Raw genomic sequence first — 14,188 nt, forward strand, 5'->3', positions numbered from 1 at the left:
CAAGCTCATCCCCTCAGTCAATAAAGTTTACCATCTCCAAGTTGAAATATGCATTGGGAGTAAAGGCACGAGGAGATTAATTCAGATAGCAAGGGAACTGATACAATGACAAAAAACCAGGGATTTTTTAATATTTAAAAAAGCACTTCCTCCAGCTACCAGGGGGAAAAGTGAGAAGAAAGTGAGACACCTTCCCACTGCATCTCCACCTAAAGTCATCATTCAAACCCTCAAATGTAGAGTGAAATGACGACATCTTTATATGAATGCTGCCTGCCCTCTGTTGAATATCTGGGCTTTAGAAATAGCATTATGAAAAGCTCTTTGTAAACAGCACGATACACAGAAGTATAAATATCAATGGTAAAAAAGACCATAATGAATAAAAAACACACAAACCATACAAAGCAGCTATTAGGAAACAAAGTGATAAAACAAGTCTAAGCATAATTGAAAGCGAGCATTTACTTAGCAGTTAAGTGGATTCTGAACAGGCATACCAATACATAGCCATTTTACAACACAGTGGTTTATTCATTGCTATAGTAACCATGGGGTTCATCCAGATATTTAAATCCATCAGCAACATTTCAGAATCAAGAACTTCTGATTATTGTTAAATAAGAGATGTTTACAGAAGATAGGCTGAGTAGATTCTGTCGAAAGCAACGATCATAATATAACAGTATTTCTAGCACACTAGGTTAAATAGTCCACCAATTAAACTCTCTTTCTCCGAAAAATATATAAATACCCTGGATTTTTGTACTTCTGTAATTTTTTTTTCTGTTCATTTGCATGCTTTTATATCATCATGGAAAGCAATTCATTAGGATCCAATCCAGAAAACATAATCATGTTTACAGAATAGATGGAATATAAAGTAAATTCTATAGTTACTAGGACAATCCACCAGTCCTTTGGTAGGGGAGGAGCAGGACTGACAGGAAAAGAAGCATTTGATTTGAATTGTCTCCCCCATTCAATACTGTTGTGCTCAATTCATGGATATAGTTCTCCCTGTAGGATAGATAGTACTTGCTTTTTTGTTTATTTTTTATATTTGCTAAATCAAAGGGATAAAAACAAACATTTTCTTCTGGGTAAGAGATATACATCTTAGGATGCTAAGCAGCTGTAAGTATTGTAGCAGAAGGGGTATTATTTTGTACCTGAATCCAATAATGGGACACTCCTTACAGATGTTACACTTAGCTTGGTGTTTGGCAGTTTCAGCAGCAGCCACCCTGTGCAACACTGGCAGCCATACCATGGACTGTGGTTCCAGCCTCATCCAATCCAAGAACAGGGCTGCTTCAATTTCTGGCTTGTTATTGGCCTGTGAGAAAGGGTGAATAAAGACAAGGATTTAGCAAAGAACAGCGTCCTGGTGACTTCCTGTCCAACCCACCAGCTTCCTGCCTCCTCACCCTTACCTCATCACTGAGCCTTCAATCTTGGTCAACTCTCCCATGCACAAACCCTAAACGCCACTTCCAGGATCTTCTCCTCAAGAGGCACTGCTCAGTTTCCTGAATAATGTGTTACCTCATTCTGAACTCCACTTCATTCCCTTTAACATCTCTAACTTTTCTGTGGCACATTTATGAGCTCCAACCCATTGACATCTCTGTGCTCTCATCACTCTTCTCGTCTCCTTTACCGGCTATATATAGAGGATTCTCTGAGCTCCACTCATTCTTCCATTTGTGCCTCTTTTGTCCCTTTCTCCCATCACATCATGCTTCCTAACGACCCCAAGCATTGGCTCATACCCAACATCCTCTTCCTCCATTCCTAGACCTGTGCCACTGATCTCCACTGGAGAAAATCCAAGGACCACATGATCTTCCTCCACTCCAGATCTGTCCACTTCTCCTTCAGTACTGCCATCTTCTTGGCTAAACAACTCTTCTTCTCTCTCACTGAGTCCTAGATTAAAAACCCTATAGCTTAATCACTACCTTTCAGTACCTCTCTAAGTCCCTTTTCTCCACCCTGAACACTTTCTTCGCTTCCCAGCATCTGATTTCCTCAAATTCCCTATATTCTCTCTCAACTCCTGACACAAATTCTGAGATCACTTCTCTATATCCAAACACCTCCACCTATTCACTTGACCCCATTGCTAGGCAAATCTTGGAGTCCATAATCCATCCATATCTTTCTTGACCTCTCTGCCACTTTAGGTCCTAGTCCAGCAAAGCATTAAAATATGTGCTTAACGTTAAGCAAAAGTAGTCCCATCAAATCGAGTACTTAAGTAGGTAACTAGATCAGGGCCTATGACAACACAGAACATCTATTTCATGGCACTGTCCTCTCCTGGTTCTTTTCATATCTTTCCAATGTTTCTTCATTCTTTTTTCCCCCATTCCTCTTTTGTAGAAGTCTCATAGGTCCCTTGAATGTCTCTCTTCCTTTCACATCTTATCTGCTTACATGATTCTAACTACCATCTCTTACAGTGATTACTCATACATCTAATTCTGCACTCTTTCCCCGTCTTCCTGCATGGAGACCTGCAATCTAGTTTGTCTTTCTGACATTGCTTGGATATTCCGCCAACAATTTAAGTTTACCACAGTTAAATCTGAGTTTCTTATTTTTTCACCATTAGGAATTTATTTTTTTTATTTTTTTCTCCTTCCCTTGTCTGCTTTCCCCATTCTTAATAGCTATCGACAAAATTACCATCTTCTTTGTCTCACAGGCTTGCAACATGAGAATCATCTTTGACTGCCCCGTCTCAAGTTTCCTGTATGTCCAGCACATACTCACATTTTGTGATTTCTTCCTCAACAGCATTTTGAATGTTCAGCCCCATTTTTTAAGACAGGGGTAGTCAAAAGGTGGACCGGGGCCAAATGCGGACCACCAGACACTTTTGAATGGACCGCAAAATCTTTTTATTTCTTTATTATCATTGTTGTTATTTCTGTATTTTCTTCTTTGGAGTTTGGACCTTGACTATACCTTGACCAAGAAATTTGGACCTTGACAAAAAATCATTGATTACCCGTGTTCTAAGATCCCACAGCTAAAGCCAGCCCAGGCCTTGGATATCTCCTGCCTTGATTACTTCAACCCACTCTTCTCTTCAGCCTCCCTGATTCTCATATTGCTTTTCCTTCCTGGTGCATCCAAAGGTAAACCATTAAAATGACTTTTTGAATCTGACACTGACAATGTAATCTCCCCGACCTCTTTGAATTCCTCTGTAAACTTCCCTTTCCCACTACATCATATTTAAATTTCTTGTACTTATCTTAAAGGCCTACACAACTTTGACTTGGACTACATATTGGGAGTTTAGTCGTCTCATCTCCTCCACTCTACCATGGATACCAACTTTGATGTCCCAATAATCACCTTCAAGCAATCCTGTTTCTGTGCGTCTCCCCCCGCCCCCGCTATGGTGTCCCTTATATAGTGGATGTTATCCCCAGTAGTTTGGATATTCATTCAAATCCTTCCCAATGAAATGAGTGAGTAGCTAATAATTATAATTTTAAAAAATTTCCAAACCCTAATTATTTTCTACTCGGGATTTCCAGTACATCCCTGTCGTCTCTGTTGTGTCTGCCTTTTATATTTTAAAAGGTCCACAGAGCAAGCATTGTCTTCGTTTTGTGGCACCAAACACACACTACATAATTAAATAAATTTACTTAAACAATAATAAATATTAACTTTCAGTGCTAGTGCTTCTCTCTTTTGTTAAGATTCAGAGTATCTTTACAATATCACCTGATGCTGCTCAATTTAGCAGCACCCCAGTCTGATCAGCTAACAGAGGGAACAGTGACACAAATTTTGGTGGGAAAAACCTCTAAATTAGTTAAAAATACAGGGATGCAGAGAGAGGAGGAGGGGGAAAAACAACTCAAGTTGCTTTGTTTTTTTAACACTGTTTACAACTTTGGTCACCTAATTAGCTGTCAATAATTGGAGATGGAATAAGAAGTCAAAAGGTGCCCAGAGTGACATCCTCCTTACTCTTCCCAAAAATATCCTCTGAATAATGCATTCCTTTAACTTTGACTTAAAACACTGCATCAGTTGGATTAATTAGAATAAAGGCTTTGTTTGTTTTTTTCTTGGGATTTTTATGCTAATTTGGGAAATGGTCAGAAAATGTAAGGGTTCCACTGGCTGCTTTGTAAAACCCAGTGTAAATGGGTTTCCCATTTTGTAATAATATTAGAAAACAATAGAGGTTTCATTTTTTTATACATCTCTTGTATGAAATTAGAATAATCTTGTTTGATGCACTGCAATACATCCAATGGATTTGCATTAAACCCACTTTGTCTGACCTTCGTTTTTCTTAGCTATAGTATTTTTAAAAGGAAACACTCACTGGAGCAAAGAGAACACAAAAGACATCACAATAGAAAAAGTATAACCACCACAGTAACAATCACAGCTTTAATTCAATAATTTGCTGACTATGTTCAGAATGATGCACATTGTCTTTCACTGAAGAATCTCAAAGCACTTTACAAACATCAATTAATTCGACATCCCTGTGAGGTGGGGCACAAACCATTATTACCGTGTCCCCATTTTAAGATAGAGTAATTGGAGCACAGAGAGGTCAAGTGACTTACCCCTGAGGTCACTCAATGAGTCAGTGTCGGTCAAGAACTGAACTGCTGAGTCATCACTCTCACTTATGCTCTAACTACTAGACAATACTCTCTACGTTCATCCCAGACATTCTCTGTGTTCCAAAGTATTGCTGGAGTATCTGTTTAATATGCTATTTCTAGTACAAAAAGATGAATTCTGTATTGAAATGCTGCAGTGTGTGTTGTAGACAGAATAAAAATGAGCAACCCAAAGCATTAGCCCGTCCTTTTGTAGTTGCTTTAAGTTTGCAGGAAAAAAGTTGCTCTAAAGAAACACCTCCTGTAACATTCAAAAATCCATTTTAAATCTGCAGTCACTGTTGATTGCTAATGGTCCTAGAAGTGGACTATCCACCTATTTGGTATACAGCTCATACAAAACCTGTGCTTTGGGAGATTAGCTGCATTAAAATGTTTCAAAACTGGTTATGAATTACATTACATGAAGATTTAAAGCCACATGGAGAAAAGCTGGTCAGGGTCAGACAGTATAGGACAGACAGTTCTTGACTGTTCCCTGAGCTGCTATTACATTTTCTTTAATAACCTCTAAATCCAGTAAAGGCAGCAGCTGAAGATTTTACATAAGGGAAAAAGTCTGCATTCAGACAGAACATATCAGAAGTAACAAAAGCAGGCTGTAAGGAATATTAATGATTCTTTTCTTCAACACATTTCTATGGAACTCCCAATTTTTATGGTAACAACACAGTGTGAATCATAAAGCAAAATTCATAAAGCCTTTCCCAGCTTACAAATAACAATTTGTTATGGAGGGATATTCAAATTCATTATACTTCAGACATCTGTTTTTCTGCATTTGTTTGCCAAAAAACAATTGAAAGGAGGGGGAGCAGGGTAATTTTTTGCATCTTTATGCAATGATCGGGAGCTGAATATTTCTGCCACCACCCTCCCCCCAGATTTAAGCTCTTCCTCCCCTTTTGCTCATTCTGGCTTTCTAAAATGTATACTGTATCAATTTGAGGACAGATCAAATGTATGTCTGTGTTGTACAATACTGCCTTATTTCTCAATGTACAAAGTAGTATCATGCTGTCTGGCAGAATCAGACATATTTTCAGTCACATACACATTACCTACTATAACGCTGCAATTTGGGAAATAAGTTCTAAAAATAATAATATTCACTTAATAGTGTCTTCCATCCAGGATCTTATATTAAGCTTCATTCATAGCAACCTGTGACAGTAGATAAATATTATCTCCATTTTTCAGATGAGGAAACGGATATGAAATTTACATGATTTGCCCAATGTGACAAACACAAAATAAGTGTGTGACAAAGCCAGGAATAGAACCTATGTCTTCCAACATCCAATCCTGCTTTCTTTGGCTAAGATTATCATTCCTTTTTCCTGGTCTCAATGGCTTAATACTACATTTATACCTTCCTATGCAGCCAGCTTTCCTCCTCACACCTGGATGTGTTAAAAAGGGATAAATAAAGATGACAAGAAGCGTCAATGCTCCATAGTTTCCAAGGCAAGTGCTATTTCCCGGTCAAACATAAGAAGGCAATCACAATGACAGGACATGAGCTAGGCTCTGCCACACAGACCGCTTATGCCATTCTTAACCCTTGGAGTGTCTAAGATGATGACTTTGATCTCTTGCATTATACTAAACCAGTCTAGTCATGGTGTTAGTGACACATCAGATATAAATGAAATAAATTATTCTAACTGATGACATTACTGGTAAGGCTCAAACATTCCATTCATTATCACTAAAAAAACAAGATCCTTCTTCTTTTCCCCAGCCTTGCTCTTACCATTTTAACAAACCTCCATACACAAGATCGCTTTTAGATCTGCTCAGGTTTGCTTCTGAAAGCCACTCATTAAGTTTTTGGTTCCATACAAACAGGCCCACAACTTTCTACCAAAAGAACACCAGAGGGAGCGCAGTTTTATGACATTTATAGCACAGCAGCTTGCAGAGGGATTTGTTAGTTCTCTATAGGCCAGCTGCACAAAGAGGATGCACCTATTGATGATACAATGATTTTACTGGTGTTTGTATATTTATCATATTTCAGTTATTCATCCTGGACATAATTATTATTATTCCTTTTTTGTACTGCAATTGTGGTCTATGGTCCCAATCAGGAGCAGAGCACGGACACAGAGGAATACATGGCCCAAACCCCAAAGAGCTTATAAACCTTTATTCCAGCTTCGGTTTGTCTGAGTACATACTTCAGGAGTGGGCACACAGTTAAAACAGTTGTAAAAATATCTCAGTCTTTCTTTTTCACCGATACAATATATATATATATATATCTATAACAAATGTAGACTGTAGAAAGTCAATTATTTTCTTTGTATGTGTATGAATAGAATACTACAACTAGATTATATCTAACATCAGATATATGTCCTCCCCTACTTGTTTCATGTGGATAACATTCTATATAAAAACTCCTGCCCTACATCCAATTTCAGTGGGGAAAAAAATCCTTAAATAATTTTACAGCATAAGGAAACAAACACCCTTCACACTTCACAAGGGTATTGGGGGAACAGCAGCTACATTTTCGTACACTGAGTTGAACTAACCTGCTGACCTGCGGCTCTTCTTTTGCTCCCATTTCTTAGTTTCAACATCATAGTAACCCATGGAAGAAAGGTGTGTGTAACACCTAAATGATTAATGGTATAATTTTTATTTTTATCACTTAGGCCTGTCTATACTGGCCAAGGAAAGTATGTTAGCAATTTTCCAGCACGATTCACTAGAAAAATACTGCTGTGGTTTCCTTGGCCAGTAAACAAGATAAGCCAGGCCTCAAAGCAGCACTGTTATGGCTGACATGCTCTGTATAGCATATTTTCAGTTTTACCTTAGAAATGAACCCAACATGGAAAACACTAAACTTTTGCTCAACAAAAACTAGAGGTAAAGTACCTTTAAATGCAAGATCATCCAAGCTTACCACACCTGCCAAGGGAACACGACAAACACAATTTTCTTAGCTTGTAACACTGCCTTATCTCCCAAGAGCATTTATCTATCATGTTTACTAAAGAAGAGAAATATAGTACCCTCACACCACCACAACACAATGCTGAGAAAATGCACACAACTTTTCATGCCCTTACAGATAATCCTTATGTACTGTGACTCAAGTTTTTTTGACCTCAGTTAAGATTTTTGCCTTTAAAACACCTCAAAATATAATTACATTTTTCTAGTTTGGGGAGGATATATTATATTCTACATAACATCCTTGCTCTTCACAGTTAGTATTAGCACCTCCTTTTGTTATTCAGAAAGGATGGGGGGAAAAAAACCCCACAACCAAGCCTCCAAGCTGGTGGGAAGAAAAATAAAACGAAAGCAGCAGCCTAAAGTAAAAAACTCATTCTTTAGAACAAAGAATGTGCTTGTGGGAATGGTAAGTATTTTATTACCATTTGCACAGGCTGTTATAAACAGCAGTTCTGAGAACACTTGCATGTTGACAGAACAAGACTGCCCTCCCCCACCATTCTCAAGGACTTATACTTCAAACAAAAACCGGTGGAGATTTCCCCCCTGTTATCTCCTGGTACAGTAAACATGACATTTTCATGCTGCTGTGCATGACAAACAAGGCTGTTGCCAGAGCACCTAACCTAAGCGGGTTGGGAGAGTGAATTCTGAAGTACACATTTGCTGCTGACTTTCTGATGTGTCTGTAAGTTATTACTAGGTTATGATCAGCACAAGTAACTAAAACAAATATATAAATACGAGGAATAAATAAACCCCAAAGTACAATTCTTAGTCCTTAAAAGAAACATATGAAGAAAGACCTAACATCAGACAACGTTTGGACACAACAGTGCATAAAGCACACATCCCCCGATTTATTTTTCTATATTAAATTATTTCCCTTCAAGAAAATCCCAGAAGGAGAAGGTGGAGGGAGGAGAGAAAGGAGCGTGCAGCAGTGTCATTCCACCCACAAGCTGTATGTGCTACCCTCTCACCCCTGTCTATTTCAGGGACTCCAGGCAATCTTCCACCCACTTCCTCATGCCTGGAGCTGGGTCTTTCATAACCCTCTCCTTTATACCATTGACACCACCCCAATGTGGGGCCCCCCATTCCAGGGTCTCTGTGTTCACTCCATCTCCTGTCCCCAGGTGCCCCATTTTCAACCCCCCCCATCTCTACTTCCCTTACTCCAATTCCCTGCTTCCGTGCCTGTCCACCCATTTCCCCCTTTCTGACCCCTTGCTGCCCTCAGCACCACAATTATCCTCCTCCACCCATTCCCTTACAGGTCCCTGCTTTGCCCCCACCCCCCTTCTGGGTCCCTGAGAGACCCTGCTTTCCCCTCCCCTCCCACTCCCTCCCCCGTCCTCTCTGGGGACCTGCTTCCTCTCCCTCACCCCCATCTGGGTCCCTACTTCCCCCACCATTGCCCCATCCCTAAGGTCCTTGCTACTTTGCCCTCACCCCCATTCTTGTCCCTCCCACGCACTCTGTCCTCCCTTTCCCTCCTCCCTGGATCCCCAATTCCCACACTACAAACTCTCCTAAGGCTCTCTTACTATTAGAGTTGAGGTTACAATCTCTCCAGGCACCAAGTTAAGGTCCTGCCTCTGATGTGAGAAGGCAGCAGTAGGGGGAACCAGAAAGATTCCTCTGCCTGCAGCACTGGGCAGTCTGGGGGCCCTGATTTTCCTGCGAATCAGGCTCTTTCAGTGTTTTGATTTGTATCAGATTCAACAGGGTTCTGCCCACTGATGGCTAAATATTCCCAGGAATTTTGGAATTGGTTGTATGCAGTGTTCCAAAGCTATCATATTATATCCACACACACACACACACACACACACACAAATGCAGCTGAGTGTCACACCTTGCTTTGGTTGGCCAAATATCTTCCTCAAACGCGTTCCCCTCCATGTCACAAATATATCCATTTTCCACTGTATACCCACAGGCCTGGGTCCTTTTTACAAAAACAATTTATTAAAATTCCTATCCCCCACCTTTTGTTCAAAATAGTTTTGTGAATGTTACAGTAGTTTCCATGGGAGAAGGGAAGGGGCAGGATCCATAGAGACCTGAATGAATGGGGAGCAGATTTACACGTCCCCTTCAGCATCCTGTGGAGCTGCTGTCACATTATTCTGTGTTGGTCTGACAAAACCTAAAAACGCAACACAGATCCCCCCTACAAACCCCTGAAGGTTACCACAGGATCTCGTCTAGCTACCAATGTTCTTATTCCTTGTTTATCACCATGGCATCTTTTGGACATGGCTCACAGTGCAGTTTTTGCACAGAGCACAACAGCACAAGAGCACAGAGACTCTTTTCAGGAGAGGGCTGGGTAATACCAAGGAGAACAAAAGTTAAAAAAAATGAGGGTAAGGGGAAATATAAAGCCTCTAGAACTAAACTGATCCACATTGTCAGCTTGTGGAAAAGTGAGTCACCCCTGAAACCTGAAGTGACAATAAAAATCAAATAAAGGATTTTTAAAAATCCACCCATCACAACAGGAAACCACAGGTCATTTTATAATTGTATATGTTTTTTAAATACAATAACTCAAGACTACTTACTGTCATTACTATTCATTAAAAAGAACTTGCTGTAGATTGCTACACAGTTTAACTTGAGCAACATGTAAAAACGCCTGGAGACAGTAAGAAGAGAGATAAGAAAGGGAGGATGAGGTCACCCACTCTGTTGTTGTTATGTAGAAGATGCATTGATGAGCATAGCAGAACATGCATTTCGCCTTCTCTTCTATAATCTACTCTAATCTTCTTCTTACTTTCTTTTATCATTCCTGATGTGTTTTAACCTTTTGATGTAGGAAACTGGAAATGTTTAGGTATGCATCCTACTGTTGGCAAGAATAAAGGATAAATATCCCACTTTCCTCCCAAAATTAGAAGTGTGATTTAAGTTTTATCCGTTGTGAATTTGAGAAAAGAATCTGGACTGCACTGTGCATTTTTCAATATAGAGCACAGCAGCGGTCACAGAATTGCTAAAAGGAGAGCAGCATTATCCTTTCAAATAGTGAAACAAACCGAAAGCCTGCTTGTCACCTCTCTGAAACAATACTAATGCTGACTCTTCACAGTTCATTCATTTGACCCATTCTTACCGCTCTACTGGAGACCTCTGTTTTTCATTGTTATTTATACATTCTGTACATGGGGTAGGCCAGGGAGTGTCAATTATTTTTTGGCAAGCTCCATATTTCTTGGTCGAGGTACAATCAAGGTCCAGATGCCAGAGACAATAATAAAAAATAACAGTGATAATAAGTAAATAAAAAGATTTTGGGATCCGTTCAAAAGTGCCTGGCGGTCTGGATTTGGCCCGTGGTCTGGCTATTGACTACCCCTGGGGTAGAGTATGTATGTCTACATTACAAGTGCTACAGTGGCACAACTGAAGCTACACTGCTATAGTGTTCTAGTGTAGACACTTGCTATAGCGAGAGAAGGGGATTTTCCATCACTGTAGTAAATCCTCCCACTTGACAGGCAGTAGCAGAAGAATTCTGATGTTGACCCAGCTGCCTCTACAGTCGTGGGTTAGGTCAACCTAATTACATCACACAGTGTGAGAAATTTTTCACAGCCCCGAACAATGTCCCTAGATTGACCTAAATTTTAGGTATAGATCAGGCCTTAGAATAACTGTTGTTCTTCGTGACAGCTGTGATCCAGTGGTGAGCACCTACATCATTTTATAACAAAAAGGCATGTGTGCTGGCAGTAGGGATGGGTAAATAATTCACATAAAATAAAAAACTTCCATGTGATCCAGTTGTAATATGGTTAGATCCTGTCCACACTACCCCTTTTAGCAACGTAGTAACCAGGACAGGATAACCACACTGAAATGGATTTCCCCCCTGACATTTCTATATTTGTATTGTAGACAGACCCCAAGAAGAAACTACCTACTCCACATGCCTTGCCAAGTAAACAGATTAACAAACTAACGTGAAATTTCTTTAAGCAATCCCTGGAATTCAATCCTTTCTCCCACATTTCTGTTTCTCATTCTCAAGGGATTTTACTTTTCTTCTCAGTGACAGAAACGTAAATAGGGTGGAATTAAATAAAAATAAAAACAATAATAGGAAAAAACGTTAGAAAACAAAAACCACACAAATGCTTACAAACTGGAAGCAGCTCCTAACACTAGGTTCAATGTTACTGCCACCAAACGATGCAACTTCGCCAAGCTGTCGTGGGATCTGGATGGAGTCATGCAGGAGAAGGCCCAATCGGCGCTGGTCACAGAATCCAGTGGAACTTGCTACCTGCTTGAACAGGTCTAGAGGGACGAAAATGAAGAGTTTTAGGGACAGAACATGTCAACCAGGACTATAGAAGTATTACAGAAATGCAATTATTTTCAGAGGCTCAAAAGTGCGGTGTCATTATGCGAGTGGCCACTTTTCAATGGGCCTCCATTTGGCTATCATCTCTGTTTATTAACCAGTTAAATAAGTAGCCTAGTGCTAAGGTCTGATAAGATCATGGGCTTGTATCTGTCAAGAAGGACCATTCTAAAATAACAATCTCACAGCATTTATATAATATTCAGAACCAACACAAGCTATACCTCCATAACATGTGTACAGGGTCTCTGATCCACAAAATCTTTTAAACATTAATGTACGTATAGTCTGAACAGCTTTAAACATACAGCCTAGAGGACCTGATTCTGTTTCAACACCATGAGTTGCTTTGAAAAACAAGAAAGTTCCCTAACTTTGATATTTCATAATATGCTGAACTCAAGATGATTTTTTAAATGAAAGAGAAACATTACACTGTTACAGAGCCCCACTACCCATTGGGAATGTTAATATCATATTAAGTTTTAGTTTTTGAAGTGAAATGTCATTTTAAGCCCTGTTCTATTATAGCAATACTATCAAAAAGGAATCCTTACCGGACTGAATCATCATCCTACCATAAGCACAATTTAATTAGATGGGAATTAGTTATACTACAAATGCTTTGAGGAGGTTTTAAAGTTCGTAATAACAAGAAAAATCAAGTTAGGATCAACTGAAATATTTATTTGGTACTCCCCCAGTTGATAATTCATGACCTGAATAAATTCTGCTTATTTTTCAAAGAGTAAAAAATGTCACTAGTGTAGTAATAATATGCTTTCATGGCTGTGGCCTCCTTAATATTTCATTCTACACTGGGGGTGCAATTACACAGGAATGTCAATAGCATTGATTAGTTTCCTAGCACAGTTTTGACAAATGATTTTTTTCTTTTTGGTTCCTTTTAATTAGAAGTATATAAGCATATAATTCTTCTCATATCTGGTCTCACAATACATGATTTCAAGGCAAATCCTGCCTTCACCTCCTGGCCCTGGAGACTTTCCCTGGCAGCACAACCAATACTGTTCTGCTGCACAAGTCGGCGGCAAACTCCCTGTGCAGAACTCAGCTCTACAGGGACTCCCAGAGCATATCAGCAAGAAGGAATGAGAAAAGTCAAAAGATCAGCTGCTATGATGTTTCTGTCCTAATGGCTTTCCTTGTTGTGGTAAGTGGAGAGGACAGTAGGAGCTACTGCAGCATCAGGTAGTGGAAATGGAGCAATGGTAGAGCAAGTCCACAGCCCCAGGGAGAAGATTCCTTTCTTCTCACCCCCAACTGCACATCCTTTCATTTCCCTCTTATTAAAGCATTTACAATGCCTAAAGGAAGATTACACATTCCAAAAAAGGCTGCATCTGATTGATTGTAGAGAGAGTCTTCAGCACTCGCAGGAGAATAAATTAATCTTAATAGATATTTCCCATCTCTAACTTTTACAATCCTAACAGTGTATCATTTTCCTGGGAAACATCTAAAGATCAAAGTTTTGACATTTTATTTTAAATGTTTTAATTTGACCCAATTTTACAAAATATTTTAAACGCTACAGTGAAGTAGGAGGTTGGTTCAATATAGGTCCGTATTCCTCTGTTTAACAAAATGTAACATTTTTTCAAAATCTTGATTTTCAAAAAGATGCTGGATTAAGAATACATCTTGAGTCAAATCCTAAAGTTCTTGCTCAAGCTCCAACCCTGTAAACTCCTACATATGAGTATTACCATTGAACTCAGCAGGGGTACCCATGTGCATAAAGTTACTCACATGAGTAAAGTGTCCAGGTCTCACTTTATACTCATTCATTATTCATGTAAAACTTGTATTGGCTTCAAATTGATTTCTTCCAGATAAGGATTTGGTCTACTGAAAACATGCAGAATTTTGATTTTTAAATTACTCACTCACTCTCTTTTTCCTCTATCTCACATATGTAAAATGAAAGAAAAAAAAAAGCTTTTTCATGAATATGCACATCTTTATTGTTCAGCCAGGGATAGCAACTGTGGTTGCACATAATTTTTTCAAGTATGATTCCACTGTAGACACCAGACTTAAGATACTGTATTTTATTCAACATGCTATAACACAAGTTGCTCTAAATATAATTTTTCCTGAAACATTTCTTTTTGTACTTTGTCATCTCATCATT

The 14,188-nt window shown here is 39.2% G+C and overlaps 1 protein-coding gene across 11 annotated transcripts in view; it reads right to left on the reverse strand.

The window, feature by feature from the left end:
• DMD (dystrophin) overlaps window positions 1-14,188 on the reverse strand; it is a 1,886,383-nt gene that overhangs the window by 46,056 nt on the left and 1,826,139 nt on the right. For all 11 annotated transcript variants that reach the window (XM_074968560.1, XM_074968534.1, XM_074968525.1 and 8 more), the window contains 2 exons: window positions 11,806-11,963; window positions 1,173-1,339 (listed from right to left, as the gene is read on the reverse strand). In XM_074968560.1, the coding sequence (XP_074824661.1) occupies window positions 1,173-1,339; window positions 11,806-11,963 (325 nt within the window). The remainder of the gene's footprint in view (window positions 1-1,172; window positions 1,340-11,805; window positions 11,964-14,188) is intronic.

Source organism: Natator depressus, chromosome 1, assembly GCF_965152275.1.
Source record: "Natator depressus isolate rNatDep1 chromosome 1, rNatDep2.hap1, whole genome shotgun sequence".
NCBI lineage: Eukaryota > Metazoa > Chordata > Testudines > Cheloniidae > Natator > Natator depressus.